Raw genomic sequence first — 11,741 nt, forward strand, 5'->3', positions numbered from 1 at the left:
TACTCCCCACCCTCCATTCAGGTGGGAACTGGACAAAGTCCAGAAGTGCCTTGGATAGAGGCGAAATCGATGCAGGTGACATGGACTCTTTGTCCATGTTAGAGTGGATGCACTCATTCCTGGATGAAGCGCTAGTCTCACTGCAGTTGTGAGATGATGACTGCAATGTGGAGATTTTTCCACATTTCTTTCACTCAGGACTGGCTCCCTGTGCAAGCGGGGGTCATTCCATGAGTGTGCTGGATGATTCCCAGTCTTGTAGACTGGGGTTTGAACCGGCTCGTGCCTAGGTGGCGAGCTGGATGTCTCACTATGGCTGTGAGACAGTAACGACAATGTGGAGATTTTTCCACATTTTTTGCAATCAAAACGGCTCCCTGCGCGAGCAGGAGTTGTTGTTTGATTGTTTTGCACAATTCCCAGTCACATAGACTGGGGATTGAACCAGCATGCTGCGATTTTGCGAGCTGGACGTCTCACAGTTAATGTGAGACGATGTAGACACTGTGGAAGTTTTTTCCACATTTTTTGCGATCATTAACGGCTCCCTGTGCTGGCAGGAGCTGTTGTTTGATCGATTTGTAAAACTACCAGTCGCATAGACTGGGGAGTGAGCCAGCTTGCTGCTATATCGCAAGCTGGATGTTTCGCAGCTGACACGAGACGATTCCGTAGATGTGGACGATTTTTCCACATTTTTTGGAACTCCAAACGGCTCCCTGCGCAAGCAGGAATGGTCATTTGGTTGTTCATGACAACTCCCAGTCATATAGACTGGGGAGTGAACCAGATTGCTGCTATATTGCAATCTGGACGTCTCACGGTTAATGCGAGATGATGCTGGAGATGTGGAAGATTTTCCCACATTTTTTGGAATCAAAAACAGCTCCCTGTGCCAGTGGGAGTGATCGTTTGATGGTTTTGTGTAACTCCCAGTCAAATACACTTGGGAGTGAACTGGCTTGCTGCAATATTGCAAGCTGGATGTCGCATGGGTGACGCGAGACGAATCTGAAGATGTGGACGATTTTTCCACATTTTCTGGAGCTCCAAACAGCTCCCTGTGTGAGCAGGAGCAATCGTTTGGTTGCTTCTGATGCCTTCCCATCACATAGAATGGGAGGAGTAATGCTTTGAGGCCCGGGTGGAGGAGCCCGGGCATAAATGATGACGTGGCAGGTTTTGCCATGTAAGTTTGGCTTGGATTTGGCTCCCTGCACAACTGGGAGGCATCACACAAAGCCTTTGTACCCAACTGAGTTGGGTGAAGTGCAGGAGAAGTCATCTCCTTGCGAAAGCAAGGGTCTTCTGATGACTGAATTTGTGCACCCTTGCAAAAGCGAGGTTCTCCTGCTACAGGTGACAGCTCTGCCTGGCACATAAGGGGTTGTGCTGGCATTACTTTCACCTGTTTCCCAGTCTTATTGACTGGGGGTTTTGTCCCCTTGCTAGTTGCAAGGGTCTTTTGCTTGCCGGACTGGCAAGTGGAATTTGATGAAAAATGAACACTCACTTGTTTTCCACATAAAATTGTGGTTCCTAGCGATGCCAGGGATCAGTGTGATGTCAAACAAAAAGTACTCAAAAAAGTGTAAGGTGGGTGTCCTAGAACCCAGCTGTGAGTATCAAATATGTATGATTCACAGTGGGTAGGACGATAGTGACCTCCCTGGGTCACATGACCCCCTACATACATGGACCATGACCTGACACTCCTTCACCCCCTGAGGACTGCAGGTTATCCCATTTTCTGAATGTCCAAGGAAGGGGGACGATGAACCGAAAATGGACCCCCATAACCCCCCCTCTGCACCTGAGAGGAGGTTACCCCAACCTACCTAAGGATGCCTCTAACCTAAAAATAAGCGCCCTTAACATCAAAGGGGCAAATAGCCCCACAACCAAACACAAATGGCCATCCATTCTGAGAAAAATGAAATGTGAAAACTTTGGCATCCTCTGCCTCTCTGAAACCCACACCAACCTCCCACAACAATCCTTCTGTGAAAATACTAGCGTAGTTTAACTCAGTCTCAAGCTGAATAGCGTGGAGAACTAGTTAACATTACCTAGCATAGTTTAACTAAAGATATTACACATTTAGATATGAAGGGAAATTAGAATGAAAGAAAGTACTGACCTCAGTCTCAAGCTGAATAGCGTGGAGAACTGAGGAAAAAGGAAATGAATAGAAAGAGCAGGTATGTCCGTATAGTCGGTAGCAGATAATTCCACGATAATAGAAAAGGGAAAAGTATTCATTTACAGGTCAGGTGAAAGTCACCTGGTCAGAAACCTCTGGAACGCGCGCTGCACTCCAACACCTTCCTCAACAACACTTATGGTGCCGAGTGGGACATCATCCACTCCTTCGACTCAGATCACTCCTGCTTGGGAGGTGTTGCCATAATAAGTAATAAGAAAACAACTAAAATGAACCCCCTTTCTACAAAAGTCCTAATACCCAGCCATGCCCTCCTCACGGAGGTCGAATGGCCAAAAAATTCCCCAATAAAAATCCTTGCCATATACGCCCCTACTAACTCAAGTAATAACAATGCCCACTTCTGGACCGATCTGAACCAAAAACTTGCCAGCTCTGAGATAGACATCCTGCTTGGCAACCTAAACATGGTGGAAGAAGCCATCGACAGAGTACCCCCACACCCTGACCCAGAAACCACAGTAGTAGCTTTCTGCAACCTCATTTCCACCAAAGCACTCTCAGACGGTTGGAGAGTTACTGTCAGGGACATGTCCGGGGTCGAGGGGGTCCGGGTATAGCGCCCGGCACTGAGGACCTCACAGGGGGTAGATTGGGTGTGCATACTGGCAGGCCCGATATGGGACAGCTGTCCCTGGCCACTCAGACTGAAGTGGAAAAGGTGAGAAGAAGAAGGTTACTTCTTTGGTTCCCACTTCAGGTACATTTATGTACATGCGGCTTGAGTCACATGACAGATGCCACGTCATCCTCAGAGACAACTGCAGCCATCCAGGTGTCCCCACAGGGGATCCCAAGGGCATCCAGTGCAGGCGTGCATGCTGGGCACAGTGGGGAGCTGTCCAGGGAGTCTGGGTCAGGTGGGTCAATAGTACATTGATGCAAAGGAAAGTGGTCTGTGTAAATAGAAAGAATAAACAGGAGGGGAATGATGGGAAGAATGAAATAAAGAAAAGAGAGGAGAGAGAGTAGAAAGAAAGAAAGAGGAGGGAAGGAGGGAGGGAAAGGATGGGCAGTGGGGCAGCAGGTGAGGTGTGGCCGGGTGGACCTGGGTGGGCCTGGGTCAGGCAGGTGTGCCCTGACAGTTACCCACCCAGCCCCCAAGGAAGACTTCACCTTTGGCCACTCCTCCAGATTGTCCCTGTCCAGAATCGACAGGATTTATGCCTCTGATGCCATAAGAGAAAAAACCCTTACCTGGGACATACAGAGCCCCGACCTCCCCACTGCTGACCACCAACTCATCTCCTTAGAGCTCCACAACGACCAAGCTCCCCAAATTGGCAAAGGCTGATGGGCCATCCCCCTATACCTCATCAATGACAACAAATTCTTGAGTGAGGTTGAATCCTTGGGTAATGGAGCCCTTGAGAAATGTGCACAGAGTAATAACTCCCAACACATATTCCAGAACTTCATATCCACAGTATCCCACCTTGCTAGAAAAACCGCTAAAATAAAAGCTGGGAAACTTAACTCAGAATTAAGATGCCTCACTCACAGACACGACCATGCGATGAAAAGACTAGAAATCGCTGACAGTACCCTCACAGATCTAATGCAAACTCAAATACAAAACCTAACTATCAGAATTAATGAAATCCAAAAATCTAAGCTAGCCAAGACTAAAGCCTGATCCGGGGCCAATAAACACCTTCTGAGTGGATCCAAATACTGGTGCAGCTGGGGCAAGGAAAACAAACCATGCGACTCCATAAATGAACTGAGAATCCCTGGATCCGACCCCCCGGAATATACCTACAAAACAGAGGAAATGTCCTCAATAGCCACCTCACACTACAATGTGGTCCAACACAAAGACATATCCCCCCACTGCAACTCAAGAGAATCTCTCATATCAGATTCCCCCACCCGAATTCACACCCACATCCCCCCAGACACATCCAAAAACCTAGCCAAACCCTTAAGCCAGGACGATATTGGGCTTGCTCTTAGCCAATCTCCTAACAGTAAAGCCCCAGGCCTCAACGGCATCCCCACAGAACTCTATAAAAAACTATTCACAAGATGGAAAAAGAGAGAACACGACAACCAGGGTCTACACATAGTAAAACTCCTAACCCTCCTTGCCAATGACATTGAGCAGAATGGCACTACCTGCCTGTTAGAACTGGGCGAGGGTGGACGATTCCAGAGGGGAACCAGAGACTTAGCAAGGAGGGACCTTGGCCTCAGCGACTCAAGCAGAGCACTGTGCCATTGCTGTTTGTCCATTTGGTCCTTAATTTCATAGGAGGCGAGCAGGAAGTCTCTAGGGGGCATTTCAGGTCGATTTTAGACTAAGGACTAAAATGAGTATGTACAAGCACCGATATATATAATGGAGAAGGCGAAAGCACAGGGAAACAAAGGGGGTCTGAATGGGAACAAAGGGATGACAGAAGCGGAGTGGTACTGAAGGTCATAGGGCAGAACCTGTGGTACATCCGAAAGGAGGTAAGGAGGGCGAAGCCCAGAGGGGCAGGAGGATGAGGGGAAGTGGGGATGATGACTAACTGGCTAGAATGGGAAGAAGCAGCAGTCCAAATAGGGATGAGGGGAAAATGTGAGAGATACATTACAAGCAGTGAAAGTGCTGAAGATGATCCATGGAGCTTGGAGGTTGCAGAGCTTATGGAGGTTACAGACGTGGGGTTGAAAGTCCGAGGAATATTGGCAATGGTGTTTACATAGTATGAGGTCACCAATGCAATGGACTAAAGCCGAGGTGGAGTCAAAGTCCAAGGTAGGAGCTATGATGGAGTCTCGGAGCGAAGGTACGAGCGGTGTCCGAGTATGAGGTACGGGACAGTGGCGGAAGGTCATAACTTGGCAGAAGGGTGGTGGAAGAGGGCCAGAGGGAAGAGAGAGGAAAGGTGTCAGGTCTGAAGGTGAGTATCGGAGCGGATGGGAGAAGGGTAGGAGAGTGATGGAAGGGTGGAGGTGTTGTGAGGAGGAAGAGGAGTAGTGGGAGGAGGAGTAGTAGGAGGGTGGAGAGAGGGGTGGTGTTCGGTCCGAAGTGGGTATCGGAGCGGATGGAGATAGGACAGGAGAAGGAATGGAGGAGTGGAGGTGGCATGGGAGGTGAGAGGAGGTGTGGTGCCAGGACCCAAGGTGAATATCAGAACAGACAGCGGTAGGGTAGGACTCTGGAGGTGGTGAAGGAGGAGGTCCAGGAGTCAGGTCGGGATTGGGTATGCATGGATATGACACTGCCCCCAGATCTCTGAAGGCTGGCTCTGCCTGCTATATAAGAAAAAAGACAGAAGGGAAATTGTGAACTACAGACCAATTACTGTACTCAATACTGAATATAGATCATTACCACAGCCCTAATGAACAAATTATCCCTGATCGCCCCCTTCCTTGTCCACAAGTGCCAAGCAGCCTTCATAAAAGGTTGTACCAGATTGACCTTGTGAACTGAATGACAGACCTGTGCAAAATCATTAGTCAGGAAATCATTGCCCTTGACCAAGAAAAAGCTTATGACCGCATCTGACATGACTACCTATTGCATGTCATGGAAGCTATGGGGATTCCCACCTCCTTCATCTTGACTGTCAAAAGTCTATACATGGACGCCAGAACCAGAGTAATCCTAAACAGGGATATCAGCGAGGAATTCCCCATCATTAGAGGAGTCTGCCAAGGGGACCCACTATCATGCCTACTATTCAATATCGCCATTGAACCCCTTTCAATCACCTTAAGAGAGTCCCCCTCCCTTAATGGCCTCGAAATCATAACCCCTCCCTCTCCCAAAAGGTAATCATATCCCTCTTTGCCAACAATGCTGCTGTCTTCCTCTCCAAAGATGACAATCTAAATGACCTACTCAACACCCTCGAAAGCTGGTGTACTGCATCCGGCACCAAATTCAACCAAGAAAAAACTATAGTCCTCCCAGTCAGCTCCCCCAAACACAGAGATCATGTGTTTAATGAAAGAACCTTAAACCCCCAGTCTGGCGATAAACTCAATGAATCTATAACAATCCTCAAAGACAGGCAATCCATGAGATACCTAGGGGCCCAATGTGGGAACAACCCCAACCACAAGGACCCTGGCCCACTATAATAACTAACATAGAAAAATCTCTTACCCAGTGGAACAAATCCTATCCCTCAATCGAGGGCCGCTGCCTAATCACTCAGATGACCATCAGGGGAATGATGCAATTCCACATCCATGCCCAAGGCATGCCCAAAGATGTGGAATCCTACCTAAACAAAAGGATTCGTGAATTCATTTGGAACTCAGAAAGTCCCCCTCCCTTAAGTATGAACCTCCTAAATAGGCCAAGAGATGAGGGGGGGGAAAATGTCCTAAACATCCTAGACAGGAACAAAGCAATCCAACTCACCAAACTCCAACGAATCCTTGTCAGGGCACACCAGCCCCACCCGGCCCCACCCAGCTCCACCCGGTTCCACTCCACCCACTATCCCCTTCTCCCCCTTCCTCCTTCTATTTCCCCCTCTTTCCATTCTTCCTCTGTATCATTCTTTATTCTTTCTATTTCTATTTACATGGATGACTTTCCTTGATCGATGTACCATTGACCCGTCCACAGTCCACACATGACACACCCAGCCCCAGATGCTCCGGACAACCCCCAGGTGCACCCCCACAGGGATACCTGGATGGCTGGGGCTGTGCATGAGGACGATGTGGCAATCCTCATGTGACCCAAGTGCCATGTATATAAACATACCTGGGGTGGGAACCAGAGAAGCAGTCTTCTTCTCACCATTCCCACTTCAGGGACATCTGCCTGCGCCGGACCTGCTGCCATACATGCCCACTTCATACCCACCAGGCCCTCAGCACCAGGCAATATACCTGGATGCTCTCAACCCTGGACTGGTCCCTGACAATCCTGGACAGATCCCCAGACTGACCCCCAGCCTCAGACACTGCAGAAGCTATCATAATGGCAACCCTCCCCAATAAACTCCTGCCCAACAACCCCAAATACCCCTTTATTGTCAACGTACTCATCCAAAAACCCTTCCTCAAAACCCACTGCCACAACAGGAACGTCCCAACAGAACTGCAAGACACCCTGAATACCGGCTCAAAGTACAACCTAAGATTAGAAAATCCAATCATAGACCTGAACACCAAACTCAACCTACCTGCCTGGGCCCATCCCGGCCTAGAAGACAACCCCCCCTCAGCAACCACTCCAAAACAGCCCAATGCCTAAGAAAACCCCACAACTGCCTGAAAATTGGCAACCTTGTATCCCAGGCTGACAACCAAGAACACCCAGACCACAAGCCCATGAAGAAGAAATGCCCCTGCCCACCCTGTCAATCCTACCATCAAAATGGCTGTAAGAACCCGGAAGCTTGCTACCAAACCGCAATAAAAATCATTACAAACCTCAACCTGCTCTATAACCCACACAGCGACACACATCTCCACCTCACCCCCCCCAGGTCCCTGTGAACTTGCATGCCATCAGACCCCCTGAAAACATCAAAACCTTCAACCCAACCCTGCGTTGCAACTTACCTCTCCACCACTTCTTCAGAATCTTCGGGGAATCCCCCCAACTCAACCAATCCAACCAATCCAACAGGAACCAGAAGCCCATCCCTCCCCAAACATCATTGCTTACACAGACAGATCTTGCCACCTGAACGGGAACTCTGATGCAAAAGCCGGCTTCAGGGTCTGGATCAGCCCAGATGACCCAAGAAATGCCAGCATAAGAGTCAACCCCCTCCTCCCCCAAACCAATAACGTGGCCAAAATGCTCACAATCCACCATGCTGCCTCATCCACCCCATCCGAATCCAACTCCACATCAAAACCGACTCTGAGTGGTGCATCAACACCCTTTTCCAAAACCTGAGCTCCCTAGAAGACTCAGACTACTGTCAGGGCACACACCCTGACTAGCCTGGACCCGGACCTGCATGTGTGCTCTGCCCTGCATGCTCTGCACACTGCATGCTCCAGGCCCGGTTCCCACTCTTCATGTGACTTCTGGGTATCCCCGGAAGTTTTTGCCATATTGGGCCACTGTAGGAAAGTGAGAAGTTAACTTCTTCTCACTTTCTTACCCACAGTAGGCAAGTGTACATTACTTGCCTTTATCTTATTCACTTTCTCACCCACAGTAGGCTGTCTACACACAGGGCTGTGGGCTACAGAGAGAGCATCAGCAAACCTGGATGTGGAGGCCTGAGAGCTCATAGAGCTCTCAGAGCTCTCAGAGCTTCAGTACTTTGAAATTGCAGGTCCCCTTCTCTGAGAGCTCCGAAAAGTAGTCAAAGCTCTGAGAGCTCATAGAGCTATATTTGCACACAGGGGACTATTATCTATATGAGCTCCCTGAGTGTTTAATTTACCCGATATTAAAATTTAAATTTAAAAGCATTGACTATGGCATCATGTGACTAGCCATAGCCAAGTCCTTACCATACAAGGGACTGAACAAAGTCAGCTTCACTTTCAGCACCAATGCGGCACCAGACACCAAGGGTATGTAGCCCAATCAATATATAAGCCAAATTTAGGGATATAAATGCAGTTAATCTGAAATTACTTAGGGAAAATGCAGGAAAATGAGTGGGAAAATGAGTGGGGGGAAATGGGGGGGAATTGGGGGGGATGAGGGAGAAAATGAGGGGGAAAATGAGGGGAAAATGGAGGGGGGAATGGGGTGACATTTGGAGGGGGAAATGAGGAGGGAATTGGGGGGAATGAGGGAGGAAATGAGGGAGGAAATGAGGGAGGAAATGGGGGGAAATTGAGGGGGAAGTGGGGGGAAAATGGAGGGGGGGAATGGGGTGAAATTTGGAGGGGGGAATGAGGGGGAATGAGGGGGAAAATGAGGGAGGAAATGGAGGGGGGAAATGGGGGGGAATGAGGGGAAATTTGAAGCGGGAAATTTGGAGGGGAGAATGGGGGGAATGGGGGAAAATTGAGGAGGGAATTGAGGGGAAAATTGAGGGGGGAATGGGGGGGGGAATGAGGGGAAATTTGAAGGGGGAAATTGGGAGGGAATGGGGGGGGGAATGAGGGGGAAATTGAAGGGGGGGGATGAAGGGGAAAATGGGAGGAAAATGAGGGGAACTGGGGGGTTTCTAAAAACTTGAAAAAAAGTCAGGGAAAATTAAGGAAAATTCAGAAAATGGGGGACTTTCTAAAAAAGGAGAATGTCCAAAAAATCAGGGGAAAAATCAGAAATTTTGGGATAAGTTAGGGAGAGATATTTCAGGAAATTAGGAATAATTGGAAAAAAAAAATTAATTCACTTTTTTGATAATTCAATGTGCATTGGAAAGTGCCAAAGTGGGGCAATGTAGCAATGTATGTTTCAGTGTTAGAAAAGTCTCCCACCATGTTTTGGTGAGTGTCAGGGCACAGCCCTCACTATTCCACAATCCCGCATGCATGCAGACCCATGGGAAAGTTCTGGGCAAGTTACTCACCCAGAAACCATCACAGCCACAACTGTGGGAACTTTCTGGGTGAGCAGCTCGTTCCCACGGGGGGTGCCATTTATGGAAAGTCAACAAACAGCTGAAAACTGTATAGTTCCTGGCTCCCATTTGTAGAGGAGGTTGAGAAGGTTTAGCCCCCTCAGTGAGTTTGAGGATCTCGGACTGGGACTAGATACCCCAGCGACTAGGAGGATCCCCTGGGCCCGTCACAGAACAAGGGCTGGGCCCTGACAGTGAGCCAAATAACCATGGCTTTTTGACCATGGGAAATTTGGTGTCAAAGGCTTGGATGATATCTGAAGAATACATCATCTTTTTGTTTGCTTTATTGGGTGGTATTTTCAATTTACTTCATTTGGAACACTTTGTTAAAATTGATTTATACCCTACATAACATGCATGGTTACATTGCCACACTTTGGTGCTTTCCAATTCACATAGAATCATCAAAATTGGTTGAGTTTTGAGCAAGAAATGAGATGAAAGATAAAGTGCAAATTTTTGGATTTCAGAGTTTTCCTCATATTTTGTAAATAGCAATAAAAAATAAGGTGCTGATTTTAGTAAACACAAAAGGTATATGAGCTCTATGAGCCCACTGAGTTCATAGAGTTCATAGAGCTCATAGAGCTTTCAGAGCAATGACAATGGCCATTTTACACACATATATATCCATATTATCTTTGCACTACTGGTGCCAAAATAACTAAGCAGATTTCATGGAGATATGAAGACCATCCATGATTTAAAAACAAAAAGCTCTATGAGCTCAGTGAGCTCATAGAGCTCATAGAGTGTTTCAAGTAATGATGCTGGCCATTTAATATGCATTTCCAAAAATGTATATACATATTATCTTTGCACTTCTGCATCCTTAGGAGAATAAAATCATTCAAACATTTAATTTTCTCCACCCAATGTGTAGAGGGTGCACAGCAAAAAGACTCAATTTGCTCACAGAGCTCTGAGAGCTCTGAGAGCTCCAAGAGCTCCCTACCAAGTTTGCTGATGAGGGGTCATGGGGACCTGGGGTCTGTCCCCTGACAACTATGCCCACTCTAAACACAGATTTGCCACTAAGCTAACCATGAACGTGCTGAGGAACAGACAAAACCTCACCTCCTTTCAGTGGCTCAAAGGCCATGCCGGCATAACCAGCAATGAAGAAGCTGATGCCCTAGCCACCCAAGGCACCCTGTTGAACCCCCTTCCCAATCCCCCATGTCAGGGCACACACCCTGACTAGCCCGGACCCGGACCTGCATCTGCACCGGCACTGGCACCGGCATGCGTGCTCTGCCCCACATGCTCTGCATGCCACATGCTCCGGGCCCAGTTCCTATCCTTCATGTGACTTCCAGGTATCCCCGGAAGTTTTCGCCATATTGGGGCCACTGTGGGAAAGTGAGAAGTTGACCTTCTTTACCCACAGTAGTCCTGCCCTGAGATGGGCTGTGTTTACAGGTTGGACTGTGGACTGCAGAGAGGGGTCATGGGGACCCAGGGTCCATCCCCTGACACCCCACTCCCCTGACACCCCACTCCCCTGGCGGCACGCACCTAATCGCCATAACCCAATCCACCACAACCAGACTAATCCATAGAGTGAGACTAGGAAAGAATCCTGAACTCCGAACTGGAACATCCAACAACATTGCCCTAATCCAATCCACCCTCGAGAACATGAACAACGGTTCTCCTTCCCAGGACAGTGTAAGGGATTAACCTTACTTCACTATAATTCCCATTATAGTGATATCATTATGTTGCATCGCTATAATTCCCATTATAGTGATGCTATTATTTCTTTATTTATTTGTGCCGAGATATGTAATTTACATATATATACCTCGGAGTAGTTGTAAAGGCCCAGTAGCCTTTTACCTCTACCCCATTGAATATACAGCACATTAAAGCTTATGTTTAGACAGACTAACTGAGGCCTGAGGCGAATGGGGGAATGGAACATTACCGTCCCCAAATAAGTAAGCAACCTTTCAGACAGGATATGGCAAAACCTAAGCAGAAACAAAAGAGACGCACCACCTGAAATC

At 48.1% G+C, this 11,741-nt stretch overlaps 1 protein-coding gene across 1 annotated transcript; it reads right to left on the reverse strand.

Moving 5' to 3' along the window:
- Positions 1–364: 364 nt before the first annotated feature.
- EI90DRAFT_3019703 (uncharacterized protein) lies at positions 365–1,399 on the reverse strand (the record flags this gene model as incomplete). Its single annotated transcript, XM_039057396.1, has 1 exon — positions 365–1,399. The coding sequence occupies one exon, from the start codon at positions 1,397–1,399 to the stop codon at positions 365–367; it is 1,035 nt and encodes a 344-aa protein (XP_038911515.1).
- Between the last annotated feature and the right edge of the window lie 10,342 nt (positions 1,400–11,741).

Source organism: Cantharellus anzutake (assembly GCF_015039405.1).
Source record: "Cantharellus anzutake strain C23 chromosome Unknown EI90scaffold_62, whole genome shotgun sequence".
Classification (NCBI taxonomy): domain Eukaryota; kingdom Fungi; phylum Basidiomycota; class Agaricomycetes; order Cantharellales; family Hydnaceae; genus Cantharellus; species Cantharellus anzutake.